Source organism: Vanellus vanellus, assembly GCF_965231255.1.
Source record: "Vanellus vanellus genome assembly, chromosome: 2".
Classification (NCBI taxonomy): Eukaryota; Metazoa; Chordata; class Aves; order Charadriiformes; family Charadriidae; genus Vanellus; species Vanellus vanellus.
This window is the reverse complement of record NC_138906.1, coordinates 51,387,161-51,408,081: the sequence shown is the minus strand read 5'-3', so window position 1 is coordinate 51,408,081 and position 20,921 is coordinate 51,387,161. Positions and strand designations below refer to the sequence as shown.

The window sequence follows — 20,921 nt, the reverse complement described above, 5'->3', positions numbered from 1 at the left end:
AGAGAAAAGGGGATAAGCAGGGCTATTGCATATAGAAACTGCGTTGTGTCAACTCCACAGCATAAACCAGTGATTGAGGAACAGAAACTTGACATTCACATGTTAAAGTAAACCAGGTCAATGCATGTTTAATGTGCAAGGATGAGAGTCTACTACTGTGTAAGCACACGTTTCTTCGTCTTTGCAAGGTTGCTGAGAAACTGCCTGGTGACTGCTGAGAAACGACTGATTGGTTTGTCATCAGCTACATAAACCAAATGCCATCTTACCCATGGGTGTCTCTGATGGGTTTGTGGAAGTGGCAGATGCTGCAGTACAGCTTGGCTAATGACATTAGCTCTCCAGCATGCATCAATGGTGTGTCAGCCAAACTGGCAGAAAGAAACACTTCATGAATTTTACTGGTATTGACTGGCTTCTCCACTGGGCTCACAGATCAATCAGCGTGTCACTTTGCTGTTTGTCACAGTACATCACAGCCGTCCCCAGTCTTTGTATCGTTGCATACTGATCATTGGACCATGAGCTACCTAACAGTATATTTATCTTCAAAATAAACACCTGCTGTCCCCTCTTACCCTGATTCAGCCATTAACTCTTCAGAGACATAGGAAGAGAAAGCTACCCAAGAAGCACAGACAAGGAGGAGTTTCTTTAGGTGAATTCAGGTATCTGCTGGTTTAATATTGTATTCCTTCCTCTGGAGCCTCGGTAGCTGAAATGCAGACACATTTTTTATTCTTTATGCATCATCTCTGACATTAATATGAACTGACTTTAGCAGGTATAGTGCCAAGAGGAATGGAAATCAATGTTATGAGCAACAGATGGTCAAGAATCTGTTGAATTTTAAAGGTAAATAGGCACACTTAGATCTTCTAAAATTTTTATTTATTTATTTAGAAGACACATACTCCACATACTTCCATATTTGGTCTGACAGGAAGATCTTTCATCACAAATATCACCCAAGCCAAGAATGAGAATAACCGCATAAAACCACTCATTCAAGTACCAGTTACATTTTAAATGTGAACAAATTATAAAATATTCTGGGGTTTTTTTAGTCCTTTATTGAATCAGCTAACAACCACAATTTTGTGATCTGATGTTTGCTATTTTGGTGTATGTGTGAGAGGCCTTCTAAGTGACCACTGAGGGAATACTTTTCTTTCTGTTTTGTTACAGTTTTTCTTTTGGCAGAGATTATATTAGTCTATTATTATTATTATTAAGCAATAATTATGCATGTTTGACTGGGTAACATTCAGCTTCTAAACATATTTAAATAATTAATCTAATTTCCAAAGGCATACGTGAATTTTTTTAATTAAATTAATTTTTTTTGCTGGCCATCATAGTTAAAAACTTAAGCAAATATGTTTTTTAAATATAGTACAAAACATTATAAAGCCTGGACAAAGTTTCTAGTTCTGAAAATGCCAGCAAATTTCTTTTAAGTAAAGTTTAATTATGTCTTCATGATATTTTATACTGATACTAAAACTTACAGTAAGGTGACCAAAATATTGCACTGAGACAAGATTTGGAAATTTCTAGCCACGAGTCTGTAACTAGCTACAAGTCTGACCACATCCCTGAATGTCTTGAACTTCTAAAACATGTCTGATCCAGTTAGAAAAGCAGATCTCTTTCTAATATATTATTCACCAGATCCATACTCTATGCTTTAGATACATAGATGTTCTCTTAGTTTCAAAATGTCCTAGCTTTCTGAAGTATTACTGTATGTGGATATTATTTCAGAAAAAAAAAAAAACCAAAACAAAACAAAAACAAAAGCCTAGGCGAGATCTGTTAATCTCCATTCTTGTGAACTTTATAACGCTGCTTAGACCCAGCTAAATAACTTTTTCCATTAATTTTTTCCCGGTAATCTACCTGACTAATCCTTTTCCGACTTTCAAACTATGGTTAAAATTCAATTTAAGTCTTTTTAATAGAGCGGGTCTGGCTTTCATCAGAACTCTTTGTTCTTTCATTGTCAGCACTGATGTTAGCGAAAGCATCTTTGCCTCAGTTTTACAGCTGGCATAGCTGGCTCCCAGAAGCACAGCTGAGGTAGTGAGCTTAGCTGGACTGCCCTCTTCAATGGTTGCTCTAGAAAGTATGATTCTCCTGCAGTATAACACCGCCTAAGGCTTGACCACAAACTCAGTGGTAACGAGGTGGTTTTGTACTTGTGTTTACTTCTTTGTATTTGTTGCAGCAATTCACTCTTTGATGGCACCTCTCTAGATTTGAAAAGGCTCATTAATTTCACCAGCTGAGAAAACAGCCCAGCACATAATGATTAAGTGAAATTCCTACGGTACTTTTACAGATAGCCAAGCAGTGGTCAGAAGTAATCAAGTTTTTGTGAGGGGAAAGATTTCTTAGAATGTGTTAGTTTTTGCATTTACAGAAGTGGGCCTGCCATCACTCATTGCCAGCTTAAGGGAACCTGCTTCACTGAGTAACTTTGCCGGCTCCAGAGCTAAGGCAAAGACATAATTCTGTAGACCATTATCAAGAAGCAATAGAGCTGTGTCCAGGAAAGGAAGTAATGAAAATTATGAATATCATAGGGAAACAGTATGGATACAACGTATAAATGATTCCTATATATTCATAAGTGTCTTGTGGATTTTACAGAATACCTCAAATATAATCAATAATTAGCTGCCAATAAGTTGCTAATCACCATCTGCAAAATTGCCACTAATATACTAGTGAGTTATTCACCAACTAACTGTGTATTCAAAGATGTTAGTTATCTTTTATTTATGGCAATGTAAATCCCATGCTATCTGTATCTACTGTTTGAATAGCACACAGTGACAGACATTCATGAAAAGTCCATGAAAGTGAGTATCACATCTGTTCACCCTTTGGAAACTAGATGTTTCTCTGAAAAGGCTGACATTTCTCTTCACTACCTTACCATATACATACAAAGCCATGCCAGGCAGTCTCAGAAAATCCTTTCTGTAGCTTGGACAGGCCCGCTCTGTTATCTGAAGTCTCCGAGTAATGCTATGACCATCCTGAAAATTCCAGGTGAAACGGTCTAATATTTCTTTTTCTGAGTCCTTGTTTAGTTATCGAGCCAGAAGGAAGTGGATGCTGGTTAGAGGTATGGTGCTCTGTCTCCTGCCTGGTTTGCTGTGTTGAATAATGCCCTAAATGTTCCAATGCAGGTGGCTAGAATTTCAATTTTATTTTTGTCCAAAAGATTATTATAGCCAAACCAAAACACCAGCAGTCTATTTAAAAAGAGAAGTTAAAGCAATAGTTGAAGACGAGAGCGTTTTTGTCAGCCTTATGATTTCAGAAAAATTGAGTTAAAAGCCTGAAGGTTCAAGAATCCTCTCAATAAGCAAACACAGCTCAGGAGCATCCTTTGGAAAATGCTATTTAAAATCTAAAAACTCTTGCAAATGACAGAAATATCTACAGCAATTATCTACACTACACACCTGTGGCATAATTTATTGTGAACTGCAAGATAGATTTAACAGCTCAAAAGGTTGATCAGTTAATTTCTTTTGACTCATTATCGAATAGGCAGAAATTCAGCAACCTGAGATTCATTCTAACTTGCATGACAATAGCTGCAAGAAAAGTGGCAAAGGCTGTCACATCACTTTCATATGTTGTTTCATCTAGCATAAACAGATGTGATTTTAAACTTCCTACGTTGCAGTCCTGTCACCAAGGAGTAACAGGAAAATAAACAAATTTCCTATCTCTCTGCTGCTTGAAAAGGCAGTGGTTTTTGCCTTGGAGTACAACATCCTCCTTTACTATTAATCAGCATTGCTTTGTTGCATGAAGCAGATGATCTGTCTTCTATGTTAAAATAAATTACTAGGCGCCATATCTTTCCACCAACAACCAACAGGTTTTGTCTGCTTATGTCTTGCCTATGCCCGATTTGTTGATTTTTTTTTTTTTTTTTTCCCCTAGCGTGGAATGAACTTTATGCAATATAGCACAGAGAAAACAACATATATTCATGCTTTGTGAAATACAACGTACTAACTATATGTGCTTGCCTTTTGACCTTATTGGTGAATCACTTTTAACTGTGAATCATTCTTAGCATGTTTCACAAGTATTACCACTCATGTACACTCTTGGATGCTTTCTATCATGTCTTAATAATACTTTCATCTAACTTTTTAAAGTGAAGCAATTCGATGTATATAATCCATTTATTACTAGGATTTTTGATAGCAGGTTATTGGATTTTGTGTGACCTGAATAAAAGATGTCATCTTGGCATCATTGTGTGAATAACAAAAGAAAACGAAGGCTACAGAAGGAAAAAACTAAACTGAGTGAAATGATAGGTCTCAAATTACTGCACTTAATTCTTTTTAATATTTTATTGCCATTCAAATTGAATTTCCATCTATATTTGTAGAAAATTTCCTTCTCTGCAAAGTTAATTTGATTTAATCATTCTGGTTAGGTCTATGCAAACATGCCATACTGTTCTCAGATTCTCCTTTTTTTCCCAAACCTGTAATATTTGTGTTTTCCACAGAGCACTTACAGCACAATAAATCCATCCATATGGCTAGCGGCTCCCTAGGATTTTTTTTGCATCTGACTCTTCTAAAAATATCCAGTCCATTTTGGCTCAAGAAAGTTTTCATGGTCATTGTAAGTTGTCAGCTTTCTTGACAGAACTCTAAGGATATTTTTACTTCAGCGACCATATGCTTACCGGCCCTTATGGAGTGCTACAGCTCTGACTCCTAAACTCTAAGTAGTAACAGAAGAAGAGTGCTTTACAGTTAATGCAGGGCATGTGAAAACTTTTCCAGCTACTCAGACAAACTCTCTCCTTTGCTAGCACATAGCAAGCAAAAATGCGTTTGACAAAATTGTTCTAATTTGAAATGCCTCAAGTTAGGAATCTGAGTCCATAGCTGGGCACACGCTGATGATTCCTGCTTTCAAATTGATGACTACCTGCAGCTACCACTGCTGCCATGCCTGGGAGAGTCCAGGGTGGTCTTGGCTCTCAGTGGCTGACAGCTCCTACCAAGGGACTTAACTGCAGATCTGAATGCATAACTTGGGCATTTCAGGCTTTAACACCTCAGATATACCTTAGCAGATCTGATTTAACAGACACACATATAGCCTTCTGATGGAAGCTCTAGCTTGTATCTGGACAGGGGCAGATCTGTGCCTGAGACTTTGCGTTGCACAAGTTACTGGAACATACACACCCTGACACTGGCAGTAGACTGCTTGTGTTACCACCCAGGAAATACAGACAGAGGAATGATGCTTGCGTTGCAGAGCGTGTTGCTCTACATCTTCAGGATTGTTTCTGCAGTCGCGGTGAAGCCGCTAGTGCATCATCGTCAATGTGACAGCCCGCGGCTTGGGCTGTCAGCCATGGTGGAATTAGTTATGTGCTCTAACGTCGTTCTCCTCTCTTCTTTTTCTTCCTTCAGAAATGTACAATCTGCAGAAGGGAGAACCATAGGGCACTGATATAAGATTTTTTCTGTTATTGATCTCCTAGAGATTGTTTTAGTCTTCACAGCTGCTAAAAACTTTTCCTACACCTCTGTCAAGAAAGTGGCCACGCCATTCTCAATGTTAAAAGTCTTAGAAGCTGTATTATTTGCTGGTAAAAATCACTAATATACTTCCCTGACAGACAGCTGAGGTGTGACAAGCAAAATGTATCATAAAAGCAGTAGAAAAGGACGGAAAATCAAATGCCCGATGATTTTAACTGTAAGAAGAAAAAAATCAAATAAGATTTGTTCATCTATCTCAGGACAAAATAGCTTTCAGATAGAAGTGGAACAAACACTACTATCAAGAATCATGGTCCTGCCTGCCTGAAGATAGGAAGCACAGACAGACATAGTGCTACAGCATTTATGGTTTCTGCAAATGTGTTTTCAATGTCATTAGTATCTTCTTTCCCATGCCATTTTAAGCACTGTGGTTGAATATAGTCAGGGGAACAACAGCCTGGTGCTGTTTCTGAGAATCCTAGATAAGCACTAGTGAATCCCTTACCAGAGTATTACATGAGATTCAAACACTGGGGTGTTTTCCCAGAATTTTAATCAGTGCTTGTTTGTTTTCTGCATACTTAAAGACAGCCACAAAGCTGTAGATAGTCTGGTTGCTTTCAGAGTGCTCTATTAGAAAATCCCAGCTCTTAACCTTATTTGCCAGCTGCGTTGCAACAAATAACCAACCTTTCCTTATTATGAAGCAAATGAACAGTGAACAGAGTAAGAGATGATCCTGAGGGTCAAAAAGAAGTGTGAAAGTAAAATGCATTGACAAAAAGAGCTGGAATGAGAATGCTGCAGTCTAGCCTGTAACGCTGGCCTGGAGCAAGTTCAGAGAAAAGGCAGAGTGGAAGATGTTGGGGTTGGATTTTTTGTTTTGGTTTGTTTTTTTTTAAGTCTGTTTTACCAGACTGTACTGCATTTCTTGCCCTTATCAGAGTCTTACAGCAGAAGGTGAGATTACTTGATTATTCCACTCGGAAGTTCACTGTGTCAAAAGTGTGGTTCTCACATAAAAGTAATAATAAAAAAGGGACATGATTTCTGAGATGAAAGTGGGAGAGAATTCCTTTGTGTTTTTTATATTATTTATATATAATAGTAGAATGGAAAATCCTCAGTCCCAGTGCAGAATCTGTTTGTCTTGCAACCATTAGATTAAAAATAAACAAAAACAAAAACAAACAAAAAAAACCAACAGAAGAGCTATATATAAAATTATACATGATCTGAGAACTGCCAGTGTGCCCTACTTGTGCGTATTGCAATGTCCTTTGAGTGGTTAGGTTCTAGGCCAGCCATGAGGAATAGCAGCTATATGCCTTCCACACATTTTCATAGCATCGCACAACAGCTGAATTTGGATGGGGCCTTTGGAGGTCATGTGGTCGACCTCCCTCCTCAAAGCAGGACCAGCTTCGCAGTTAGAACCACTTTTGAAATTGCAGGTTGCTCAAGGCAACACTTCTGAGTGAGAGCTGAGTGTTTCCCTGGCTGGACATTCAGCAGCCTCTCTGGGCAGCCTGCTCCAGCTCATGACCATACTCAGTTAAAACTTCTGTTCTTTGTATCGAATATAATTTTCCCTTGGTCCAGCCTATGTTCATTGCCTGTTGTGCTTTTTCTGAGCATTTTTGGGATGGGTCTGGCTCTGCCTTCTCTCTGACTACTGCTATGGTCAGCCTGTAAATGTCGGTGTATTTCCTTTTTATCTCTGGGTCTTAAAAAAAAAAAAAAAAAAAGGCAACAAAATGCAAAACTGGAGGGAGTTTCAAGAAAGTTGGTCATTTCTGTTGTATCAAAAGGTTGATAGGGAAACTGAGTACTTCTAGAGGAATCATGGCTACGTTAGGAAAATTTGTAAGTGGATACCTGTCCAAAAAGTATGTTTTAGCTGTTGGGAATGGTAGCTTAAAAGCTGATCATATCTGCCATACTCAAGCCTAACTACTATCTACTTGGTGTCCTTAGGAATACCTAAAGGATGATTAGTATGTGAATATTCTTGTACGGCATCTTCTATGTGGTTATTGCAATGCAGAAGTAAGTCTTATGCCAGAAAGCCCTCAAAAGAAAGGGTTCATATTGGGAATCTCTTCACGGAGACTTTTGTTAAGCTATCACTTATACAAGTCATTACACACGAGATACACTACTGTCCTCTTAGATTCCAGCTGATGACGATGCAGTACAGTGCTGGTGATGCTAGCTGGCTTCAGTCGGCCTTTTAGTGCACCATAAAGCACATGTGCATATCTAGGCACCTTTCCACGTTTGAAACATGTCTCGTGTTTGTAACATAGCCATCTGCTAATAAAAAATGTGCAAATATTTATACACAAGTAACTTTTATGTTTCATAGCCACAGTGTAACTGACTAAATAGAGTATTGGTAGATCAATAGGAGGTACCCTTGAGTCTCCAGAAAATGCAAGTGCATAGCTGTATGTGTTAAACAGCATAGCAAACCAATACCTGAGATACCATTGAGAATATAAGCAATCATTTGCCCTGTCCGTCTAAATTTAGGTACCCATGAAAACATGCATTAAACTAATGCTTCCAGTTTAATTCCTTCTTCATTCCTTGATCACTGAAGTAATGACGTAAACTGCTTTAGTAAACCATAGTATTGTGAAGACTGGACAGCAAATCCTCGGTGCCATTTGTAGGTTTTAGAGCATTTGAATAAAGTTTTTGGAGTATGATTTGCTCTGTCTTTTGTACCTAGGAACACGAGGACCAAATCCTCTGTGCTTCTTTATTTTGCTGTTCCAGAAAATATTAATTCTATAAGCTTAAATTCCCATACTTTTGTGGCATGGGGTCCTTCCACGTTTCCCATGAACACTGCTTTACACATTCCACATGCCAGAAGCATGGATAAGATTGGTATAAATACTGAGGGTAGAATAAAGGATCGCTCTTATTCTGATCTGTGAACACATCTGAACATGTGCTAGGGGTTTACTAATGTCAGGAAGAGTGAAATACATGCTTAAAAGTTAACCAAGAAAATATTTGTCCTTGCTGAACTGGGAGCTCCATGGTAAAAGGAATAGATTATACCCAACTCTTTGAGAATATTTTTCTGTGATATAACACTTCTTGCTTTGAAGAAATAAGATGTAAGATATAACCCCAGTGCCTCACAGCCTCCTTTTAGGACATATCTAAAAGTGTATCTTTAAAGCAAAATCTATCCTCTTCTTATTTTAATGGGCTTACCAGTGACTGAAGTAACAAAATGAGGAAATAAGACCGAAATTATATTTTTTAACATCAATTTATAAAAATGCTAATTTCCTCCTTATTTTTTCCTGTATTTTTCTAGAATTTATTTTAAGGTAAAAGAAATACAAATATTGCCTCTTTTATGAGTTTGTCGTTAATAGATATTTTTTTTTATAGTCTACATTTCTATGTAGAAAACAGTTCCAAAGATGTTAAGTATGTATTTAATTACTGTCTATTAAATAGATGCTTTATGTCTGAGGTTAAATAAGATGGAGTAATCTTCATCTGCAAATATATGATGTTTATCAAAATGTATTGCTTCTTGATTAGAATATTGCTTTGTTCTGACCACTAGATGGTGTAAATGTCTGCACGTATGCATGTCTGCATGGGAATATAATGATACAGTTATAAATATTATTTTTCTGACCAACAGATATTTCCTGGACTGATTCTCTCAGACATTAAGCCTGCCAAAAGGATGAAGTTCAAGACAGTCTGCTACCTGCTTGTTCAGCTCATGCACTGTCGTAAGATGTTCAAAGCGGAGATCCCTTTCTCCAATGTCATGACATGTGAGGATGATGATAAGGTAATCCATGTGGGGTCTTTGGGCATTGGTTCCAGGGCTGCATCAAGCAAACCTGCTCTGAGAACATATAGAGTGACCTGACCAACAGATGGAGGAGTTCCTGGTGTTCCTGCTGGAGCCAGAGCTATCTAAAGCCCACAGCCTTCTCCCAGTAAAGACAAAACTTAATTATAACAGGCCTCTAATTCGAAGCTCCTCTTGAACAAGCCAGCACAGGTGGCCTATGTGGCTTCTATTAAGGGCTTCCTTCACAGGAAGTTTCTGAGTTTCTGAGGCTTCTCTGCCAAGAGCTGTTCCTTTGCATCATGAGTCCATCACAGTCTGAAGCTGACTGCAGCAAATGCAAAATAACAGAATAATTTTGTATCTCTAGATGATTCTCTAAAAAATGAAAGCAACTGATTAGCCAAAAGACCTCTTAGTCCGTAATAGAAATCCTGAATACAAAAGTCCCTAATACAACTAGGAATACTGCTTTCTTGAATGGCTTGTAATGCCATAACTCAAAATTGCTTTACATACTAGTAGCCTGGTTTAATTCCTTTTCTGTGTGTGGATCTACCCAGAAATTGATGGAGAAACACACTTTTGAAGAGTTGCTCATTCCATTTTCTTTTCCAGCAGGTGGCAATATTACATAGGTCACTCCACCAGCGCTCCAAAGCAGGGCATGTGTGCATTGGAATAACTATTTCATCTTCACTGATTGCTCCACCTTTTTTTTTTTTTAATAATATAGTTTTATTGAAGTTTCAGTCAAAACCTTACTTTCAGAAAAAATTCTAACTTCTATATTTTGGATTTTCCATGTGCTTGGGTTTCTTCTGTGGGAAAAGGGGAGAAAAGTCTGTTAGCTCATTTAGAAAAGGTTTCAGTGAAGACTATCAGAAACTCCAGATTTGATTTTTAAATTGGCCACCCAATTGTGAATTAGTACTGTTCTTTGAGTATTTAAAAAAAGTAACTCACACATTCTTTGAAGCATATGCAATACTTTACAATGTGTCTTGTGTATATATATATGTATAAATATGGTAGTATACACAGAAAATCCCAATATGGGGTTGCTAGGGATCTGATGAAAATTTTCTCACGTCAAAACATTTGCAGTGAAGTTCTACAATGCTGTCTTTAACCGAACCAGTTGTTCTGAGCTTTTGTACCTAATACATAACGTTTCTCGTTGAGCATGATACATGATTCTAATATAAACACACTGTTGCAATGCAGGGCTTCTTCAGAGATATCAGTCCTCAAATCGTGTAAAACAAGCTATGGCTGTAAAGGCTTTGAATCCAGTACATTACTGTAGCATGTATTTATTTATTTGATTTCTGAGAAATATAAATACTGGATCTTGGTCACATATACGACATAATGTAAGTCTACTGTGTGAAACAATAATAGAGATAAAAATAAGAGTCCTAGTGAAAATAATTTTCTGTATAGCAACGGCTATTTGGGTTAAGCACAGTAACTTTGACCCTATTTCAAAATGGCAGAATAGATAATATAATTTATTCCATATATCAGAATAACTCCTATCGCCTACCCTCAGTCCAGATTTTAAAGCAAAGAAGCATGCTGATTATTATGCTATAGCCTTAAATTTGGATTATAAAAAATCCCCCAAAAGGGATTTTTTTTTTTCCACTGCTAACATATGCTAACTAAATGTTGTTTATGAAGAGCAAAATTGTATATTCCTGACAATATTCCTAAAAGCACTCAGTTTCCCTACAAACTTGTGGGACAAATGTCTTCTGCAAGACAACAACTTTATCTCTGTTTAGAAACATTTAGAATAGTAGTTTGGCTGGCAATTTAAGATTTCTATTATGGCTAACAGAACCCAGAAAATCGGATTTGAAAGCTCTAATCCATGTATGTCCACAAGATTATTTTTCATGTTGAAAGAATTAGTTCTTACACCACAGACAAAAAGTAATGGGATCTGATTGATTGAAGAAAAACATTTGAAGTAGCCTCAGAATTGTTTGATGGTGATATAACCTGCTCTACATATAAAGTCAGCAAAGCAGGACTTGGAAAGTTATTTTATCTTTGCTAAGGGCCATTCTTCTTTTCAATCAGAAAACTAAAGTATTAGTAGCAGTTAACCCTTCCCATTGTTCATAAGTATTCAGGTGTAATATACATATAAGCTATGTAAGCTAGTGAACTGCTGTGGTACACCGTTTGTTCGCTGATGAGGAGCTCATGACAACTACTTTTTCTGGAATAAGACAGGAAACTCTCATTCTTGCAGAATTAGTTAAATAGCGATTGCCACCTCTTTTTACCATCTGGTTTAAAAGGATATTTTGTAGTATACCCTTTAAATAGTGGGCTATTAAGTACTGACTGCTCTGAAGAGAGAATTTTTGTGTGCTTTTGTAACACCTTGCTGACAGACTATACTGGTTATATCCCGAGCCAACATCGTCCTTGTCCCTGAGCAGACTTGTCGTTTCATAATGTTTTGAATTGTCTTCCTGAACTCTGCAGATGTTGGGTAAAAAAAGCATTCTTTTAGCTGGATAAAAAGAGTACCACTTGCCTCAGCTTGGTTGTCAAAACTCTTCTGAAAAGTAAGGCTTGACCCCTTTTGAGGGGAAAAGGATGTTAGGTTGATGTTTTTCTCTTCCTGCCTCAATGTCACCATTAGGTGACTGTTTTTTTCTTTTACAAGATTGGCCTACATCTTTCTCACTCTGTGTTTAAAAAATGCTGCATCTACAAGAGCATTTTGTGAAGGCCCTGATCCTTTCAGTGTGCTGGGGCACGGGCAGTCATACTAGTGCAGATCTAGCCATAATGGTTTAGATTACAGTGCCCTCAACTGAAGGTTACCGCCACCGTGGCTGAGATGCTGCTCACCATCTTCAAAGTGCTCTCTGTGAAAAGTGAGACAGATTGTCTAAAATCCCTTTCAGATAGACTCTGTGATAAATCTTTTGCACTGAAAAGGACTAAGAGGGATCATCTTGTCAGTTGTGCTATCTCAGCCATGGAAGAATTAACCCCAGTGAGGCACAGATTAGCTCTGATAATTTATTGGACTGCTCCATCTGGATCTGCAAGTGCACTTAAGGCATACCTAAGAGATCTTAACAAGAGAGCTGCTTGGGTGAGTTAAAGATAGGAACACTTGAGATTTCAGACCCTCTGAAGTCACATATGGTCATTGTGCAAGAGGTTAAGGAAAATCATCTTTTCAAAATGTATATTGTTACCTAAACAGTCTTGGACAGTAGGACTTTTCTTGTATCATGAAAAGCTGGTTATCTTATCTTCAAGATATCCAGAGCTCCATGTCTTCCATCAAGAAAAAAAATCTAATTATTTTTCTAGGTAAAGTCACACTGGTTGGGGTCAAACTGATTATTTCCTCAGAGGCAGAGAAGTGTCAGAGCAGTACGTGGAGACAATTTCTGCAGACGAGGATTGAAATCCTGGAATACAGTGGGGGTTTTCTCATTGATTTTAATGAGATTTGGATTCCAGCTAAGGAGTTTTTAAAAGATGGCAATCACACGGAGATAAAATCTCTGTCTTTTGTAGTTGCACTGCTTAATGAATTCCTCTTCCTGGCTGTGAGCTTGGGATAATATGAACAGCAATGAAAAATGTCAATGTTGTTAATATCTGTGCTTCTTTCTTCATCTGTGCTACAGAGAAGAGCGTTAAGGACAGCCTCTGAAAAACTCAGGAATCGTTCCTCTTTTTCTACTAATGTTGTATACAACACTCCAGGAACTCGAGTAAACAGATACATCAGCCGTTTGATAGAGGCCCGGCAAACTGAGTCCGAGATGGCTGACTTGAACTTCATTACCCTGAAGTATAAGCAAATTGAGCGTGAAAATAAAGTAAGGGTTTTCTTAATTATTTTTACTGATTTCATTGACCATGAGCCAGCTATCATTGGGGGTTTTGTTTGGTTTTAGACAATATTTAAATTCTACTCAGTATCTTTAAATAATCCTCTGGACTGTCTCTCAGTTAAGAGGGAGGCATTATCTCCATTTTCTTGGGAAGCACTTGGAGGGGATAAAAAGAAAGATCAGTATCTTGCTACTCATCATGATCCTCCCCCAGATAGTTACATATCCTGTGTTCTGTCCTTCCTTTCGCTTCTCCAAACCACCTGAACTGCATCACCTGTTTGACGCTGTCCTGTGGCAATGTGTCTGCCTACTGACTCCTCTGCTCTGGAGAAGCATTAATGACAGGAGGATGCTTCCCTCTGCATAGTAGCCTAATAAGTATTGATCTCATCAAACCTAGAAGATATAAAAAAATCTCATATCACTGGGCAAGGTTGTGATCTTTTGCCAGTGTGACTCTGCTGAAAGCAGCGGACTTACTCCAGACTTATAAGCATGCGTATAAACTGACAAATAAGAGCTGTTTGTTCCTACCTCAAACGGATTTTGTTTGTAAATACAAATTGTTTTACTTGGAAAAAAAAAAAAAAAAAAACTTAAAAAACCTTTGGTTTATGTTTTTGAAAAAGCAAAAGTGGTATGATTTTGGATTAATTTGGCAGTAGCATTTATTTTTCCACTGTAAATCACCTCGTAGTCTAAGATTTCATGTCACTACTGTTTCGAGTCAGATAGCTGTGTGCCACATTGGCCTCAATTTCTTTAAGTTTTTGAGCATTAACTTTGATTTCAAGTCTCCACAGTGATGTATTACTCAATTGTCATTGGTTTCTTTCAAAATAAGAAAGTCTTTTGGTGTAAATGAGATTGAAATTTGGATCTTTCTGAGAAAGCACTGGAAAGTATTCTATTGTAAGGATGGTGGCTTAGTGGAATCAGGGAGAGTAACTGCTCAAAACTGAGCCCATTAGCAGCTGCAGCCCACCCATTAGAGTACTGTCCTGAGCAGCTGAGGTGACAAGACTCCTTGAAGGCAGCACCAAGGTTTTTAGCCTTTTTTTGTGAAGAATAAGTGGAGAGGAGGGAGCGCCACCTCCTTCTGGTTCAAAATGGCTGAATCCTTTTTTGCTCTGAAAGGTAAACTTATCTCTGAGCGCAACCCAGATTTGACTAGTCACAGGGTGAAAACTAAACAGCTTAGGCCTACAGGAACAGCTGAAACAGAAGCCTGTAAAGGAAAACATTGTGTAGACTTGCCTCATCTGTTTTTTTTTTTTTGTGTGAATTAAGCAATGATTATTTGTGTGTTTGTAAAATGGGTAGAGGCTTGTTTTATTTTAGGCTACAGTTCTTTCTTACTGAGAATGAACAAGTGTGGGTGGCTGGGTGTGTATAAAGTGCTCACTGTCTTCATTTGTTCCTTTCTTTAACAGTACCACCAGCTTCAGGATGAATACTTCACCAGTGCTGTAGTTCTCTCACTAATTCTAGCTGCCTTATTTGGCCTTGTCTACCTTCTAATAATACCACAGTAAGTTTCTGTCTTTATGCCATTATAATTCAAGTGGAACATCTTCAAACATCCTGCACAGGTCAAAACATTAATGTCATTTGAATGGGAATTAGCACCCAGGTCAGTATCTTCTCAAACAGGAGATTCTGTGTTGGTATACCCTCAATCTGTTATCTCTTCCATTTGTCCAAAGGAGCCAAATTTTGCTATCTTATTTAAAACAATTTCTTCCCTGTTTTCTCTATTTATTTATTTTTTTCTTTTTGGTAGAAGGATGCACTTAGGAGACAAAAACACTGAAATCTGCTAAACTTATTTAAAGATGTAATGTGCTGCAGCTTTTTAAGGCTTTAGCTGCACTACAAACAAAGGTGTTGCAGCTTTTTTAAATGTGTTTGTGCTGGCTTTGGATGAGGTACTTCAGGTATTGATAGCAACATAGATAAAACTATACAGAACTTAACGGGAACTAAGTACTGAAGTATTCATCCAGCTTTTCAAACCAAATTTATAGCCTGCATTAAGGTATTTGGTATCAATACTATCAGTACACAAATTGCCTCGTGCATAGTTTGTCCATTCCTACATGAGTTGCAGTCAGACCTTGACTGCACTAAAGCAGACATAACCAAATAGTTATGATGTATTTGGGAGGTGTCTGATGCCTATTGTTGAGTGATATAGTTTAATGATTATTTCAGTTTTTGTCAATTCTATGTGAATGTTTACTAAATAAAAAAATAGGGGTTACAATAAGTAAATGTAATTGTGTTCAAGGTATAAAAATGATTAGTAATAAGCTTTTTCAGATGAGAATATCAAAACATGCAAAATAAGTTTCACTCACTTTTACTAATTATTAGGATTTCAACAGGAATAGAACTGGCAACAGGATAATGCTTTTGAAAATCCCATTTTAAATTCTGGTCTGTTCTATTCACAAATCCCCAGTCAGAATAGTACTTACACCTATATTCTGTTATTTCTAATTGAAAGTTTGAGAAACATCTTTTATACTTAATAATCATAATTTATATTTGTTATATAATACCTTTCATCTGAAGAATTCAAAGTCATTTACAAAAATCATCTAATTTCCAGACTAATGACCTCTGCGGACTAATTGGAGGATAGTTGAGAACTCTTTCAACTACTTCTGAAGTAAAGCCCAGCTGCAGTACATGGCAATTTAGAGCAAGGAGAGACAAAGAGTATTAGTGTGGTTGAAACTATAATGAATTTCCAAGAATCATATGGTATGATAGTTGGCAACCTTTCCAAAAAGTACTGTCACTTAAAAAACAGATGGACAGAGATTCAGCTTAAGCTCTGACCTGACACACACACACAAGCACCAGCAGAAAATGATCACCGAAGGCCATGAAGATGGACTGCTTCATCACTGGGTTAGTTAGAAAAGCCACCCACTGAATGGTCTTAAGTTCTCTCTCCCAGTGTCTGTTGGTGGTGGCTTCATGCAACCAAATTACTAGCCTTCTCGGGCTCTTCCCTTGCTGTGACACAGAGCTAAAACTTTGGAAAATTTCCCCTCCCCACAGAACTTGGAGCTTTAAGTTGCTCTTTAGATTGCCAAAGTAATTATAAGTATGACAAGAGAATGCAAAAGCCAAGACAAGAAGTTTAATGTGTTACTATAATGAGAGAAGTGATAATAATGGTGTTTGACATGTATCACAATATTCCAAGGAGGAGGTTCAAAATCTAGAGACAAAAAAATGTTGTAAGAAAGCCAGTTGCTGCATAAATACACAGAAAGCAATGGGCTTGACATTCTCACAATTCCTATGATCATCTGAGCAAAACAGCTTCTCAGCTAAAGACATATTTTATATCCCCAGATGGAGCTGCTGAAAGTAAAGCTCTGTTTCTATCAACCTAAGCTGTCCAAGTATGGAGGCACACATGCAGTGTAGCCACTAAAAGCCCCTATGACGAACCTTTCTGATGTCTTATGCTGGGTTTATTTTTAAAAAACAATGTAGCCCTTTGTTACTGGTGCCAACCCAAATCTCTGTCAGGGTCCGACTCAGAACTAGTGTCAGTTGTTGGCTGTTGCTGCCTTAAAAGACACTATTGCAATAAACCTCTGCATTTTTTTCTAGCATATTACCATCCTGAATACAAGTCAATTCTCTAAAAGCACAGGACAGCCTGCTGTCTATTAATACTTGTATTCAGAATCCACACTGGCAGCATCTGTAGTCACCTCCCCATTCTGGATACACATACACTGTTTATGTATTGGTGAGAATTGTTACACGAATTTGAAATCAAAGCCAGATACTGAGAAATTCTACAGCACAAGAATTGCACTCCTCTACTGTTAGAAACCTTAATGTAAGTAATCTTTCCCCAGTGCTGGTCAAGGGCATAGATACATACATACATATCATACATAGATACATATGCCTGCAGCCACAGCTCACATCTTCTAGACTGGTTGGGTTGTTCTCATAAGACTAGAAAATAAGGTGTGAAGATCATGTTATGCTGCTGTCATACGGCCCTGGTTCCATGGCTGTCTTGGGGCCAGGCTGTCCCTGAGCATAAATCAAAGCCCCAGCACTGGTGGACTTATTTTTTGCCAGCTTGCTTACAACCATGAGGCTGTGTTCCAATAACACAGGTTTTCTGAAGGAGGGAAATGCTTGGTTTGCACCCCTCTTCTCTTGAAGAACAAGCCTATTTTGAAAGATCAGGAGAGGGCAGATTAATAATTAAAAGAATTATTACAGCACCTTTGTGAAACCTAAGATTTTTCTGACCATTAAGGAAGACCCAAAAGGAAGGAGTTTCTTTGTTTCATTACAAGGGATCACAGCCTGGTTTGATTTTATTTGACTTGATAAGTGACTGAGTTGACTGACCTCTGATTTCTGAATCTTTGAGGAGAGATTACAAGGGAAAAGCATCTGGTAACTGTTAAACAGCTGCCAAGGCCAAGTAATTGGGTTACCCACTCCACTTAAGAGAGTCATCATGCTGAATATTCTGCGTTAGCCTACAATTAGGAAGTGTCTCTCCTGCCACACCATACAGTTAAATTTTTGAGGTGCTTTGATCTCCTTGCTGAGGGCAAGTATATGGGCACCATATACAAGAGCATTTACTGATTTCTTATTCTTGAGAGCAGTGCGTTTCACTGTGAAATTTCCTCCGCGACAGTTAATATTACAGCAAGGGTGAGGGCGAGATCCTCCACCATCCATCTGTTTCAGAAGGACCCCTGTGCTGTTTGTTCTCATCTGCTGCTGAGTTGCATTGCTTTACTTCTATTGTGTTTTGATTCTAGGAGTACCATAGTTCTTGTTCTCCTGGTGTTCTGCATATGCTTCCTAGTGGCTTGTATTATGTACCTACATGTCACACGAGTACAAGTAAGTGATTTAAGATTTTATGACTGTTCTTCCTTTTGGCAGGTATGCTTTGTTTGTCCTTTGGAATATGAAGCCATCAGTGCATGTTTCACAGATTCATAGTCACAAATCTATGTGCTTTTCAAGTTCATTGCCGAGTCATGTATTAGGCAGTTCAAAACCAAAGATGGTTCACCTGAAAGCGGACTTTTTACATGAGTAATTGTTACAGCAGTGTAGCATTCAGTGCCATTAATGCTTTTTGTCTTTTTTGCTACATCTTCCCTGAGCACGTACCACTAGCTACCGAATAATTCCAGTGCTCAGATAAGCAGCTGCTTTAACGCGACTTTTTCTCCTTTCTGACTACAGAGCACACTAGTTCTCCCTTCCATTCTGACCAGTATCTGGGTGTAAAGTCCTGCTAACTTCCCCTCTGTTTTCAAAACTTTTCCTGCCAAAGCAGCAGCCGTTTTGATGGTAAAGCACAATGTTTTGTACACGCAACACTTGACCTTTTCAAAACTTTTAGTAATGATTAATTCTCCTGCATTACATTTTCACAACAGTAATGATGCAGAAGGATATGTGGTTGTTGTAGGAGAGAACTAGCTCTGCCGGACCAGAATAAAGCATCTACAGACTAATTTTCTGACAAAAAAAATCTGTAGTGGCTTAAGCTAAATTTGGTCTTTTCAGACAAATATCAGGAGAAAACACCTACACAGTTAATCAGCTTTGCTGATTAGCGCACACTAATTTTTAGTTAAGAAAAAATGCCCTTTGGCAGGAGGAAAGTAATTGTTTTCATGGAAACATAAATAGTATATTAGCAGAGTTTCTGGTACAGAGCAGATCTGTATTTATAAACTTACACAATTATTTGGGAGTAATTTTGGTGATCTCTTGTTTCATAAAGGCACAGTAGTTTATCATCTGTTGTCTGTCAATGGACGGTAGACACACAGATGAAGTTTGTAAGAAATTGCTCCTTTTTATGCCATTTCCCTGGGGCTAGTGCAAACTTAAGATTTGTTCCAGCTGTTTTGGCAGTCAACAGAATTTGAATTTATTCCAGGTTCCTCTAGAGGTTCAGTACCTCACAGGATCAAATCCAGCATTAGAAAAATAGAGAAATCTAAAAACTCAGGATATCAGGTTGAAATTTTTTGGTGACAATTTGTCTTATATAATAAATAAAAGATAATGAATATGCTATGTATAAGGAATATAGAATTATAAACTGGTCGTTCCCCTATTTTAATCAGTCTTGTGGCACTTATTTGCTATTTTATACTGGACAAGTGACTCAACTTCTCCATGCTTTAGCATCAAATACCTCACTCATAAAACCACTCTAATAGTGTTTTACTGTACCTGTTACCTAGCATTTTGGGGATCTGACAGTACTTCTTTTGTTAATAAAAATTCCACAAATAAAAGAAAACAAAGAAAATTAAGCCCAAAAAGTTATGTTATCATAAAGGAGCAATGCAATCTTAGAATGACCAAAAGTCAGAAGTTTCAATCTTTTAAGTGTCAGAGTTTTAATTCAGACTTGTCTCATACCTTACCTTTTAAAGGTTTATTTTCCTTTTTAACCCAGTAGCCTAGCATGTCAATGTTTAGAACATATACATACCACACACAAAAATAAAAAGTGTATGCAATGTGTCTTTGAATCTGCATTTTGCTTTGTCACTATTAACCATGCAGCATTATCTTTGAACTATGTGGATTTTCTCTTTAACAAGCAGTAGCTAACTTACTCGGTTGCAAACTCAATTAATAGAATTTCCTGAATTAAACTGAATTTTCTTCAAACAAAATTATTATTTTGGTTTTTATTTACATGGATGAATACACACATGTTCCACCTCATGTGTGCATAGGATTTTGGTCTAGTTGAGTGGTCAACTTGATGGGTAAAAAACCCTCTGGATGATCACATTCAGAGCATAGCAGTCTATGGTTGTACTGTACCTGGAAGCCAATAAGTGGGGTACCACAGGAATTTATGCTGGGACCTGTCCTGTTAAACATTTTTATCAACGACCTGGAGAAGGACATGGAGTATACTCATGTCAAGATTTCAGGTGACTCCAGTTTCAGGGTAACAGCCAACACACTGGCAGGATGACCATCGAGGGGAACCTAGATAGGTTGGCAGAATGAGACAACAGTAATCTTATGAAATACAGCATGGATAAATGCAAAGTCCAAGCCCTGAGAAGGAGCAACCCTCTGCAATGACAGGCTAAGGGCTGACGAGCTCTGCAGAAATGGCCCTGGGGGTTAAGGCAGACAGTACGGTTGGGCCCCTTGAGGTCCCTTCCAACCAGAACTGTATGATAATGATCAAAAAAATGCAGAAATAGTCTGTCTCCTTTTTCATAGTGTAATTTTGGATACTGCTATATCCCATCCGTTGAGACACAGCTTTTCAATGTGAGATTCTTACAATTCAAGGTTTTTATTCTACAATATGCTCATTGTTTTATAAAAGGTGATATACCTCAGGTATCCCAATCTATTTTACTGATGCTGACTAACAGTTTCTAGTGTAGCCAATCAACTCTGGTCCTTATATGCTTATATAAATCTACTATTGATATTACATTGGTAATATGGACTTAATCCATACCAAAACCAGAAAATGTATTTGCAGATCACACATGCTTTTTGTTTCTTCTGTAATTGCTGTATTCTCATGTTTCACAGCCCAGATGAAGTTGACTCACCTATAACTCTCTC

General features: G+C 37.8%; 1 protein-coding gene across 1 annotated transcript in view; it reads left to right on the top strand.

Annotated features, from left to right (window-relative positions):
* ADCY1 (adenylate cyclase 1) overlaps positions 1-20,921 on the top strand; it is a gene marked incomplete at both ends in the record, with an annotated part of 153,946 nt that overhangs the window by 108,593 nt on the left and 24,432 nt on the right. Inside the window, 4 exons of the mRNA XM_082479370.1 lie at positions 9,232-9,387; positions 13,065-13,259; positions 14,711-14,808; positions 18,104-18,188. Coding sequence (XP_082335496.1) covers positions 9,232-9,387; positions 13,065-13,259; positions 14,711-14,808; positions 18,104-18,188 — 534 coding nt within the window. The remainder of the gene's footprint in view (positions 1-9,231; positions 9,388-13,064; positions 13,260-14,710; positions 14,809-18,103; positions 18,189-20,921) is intronic.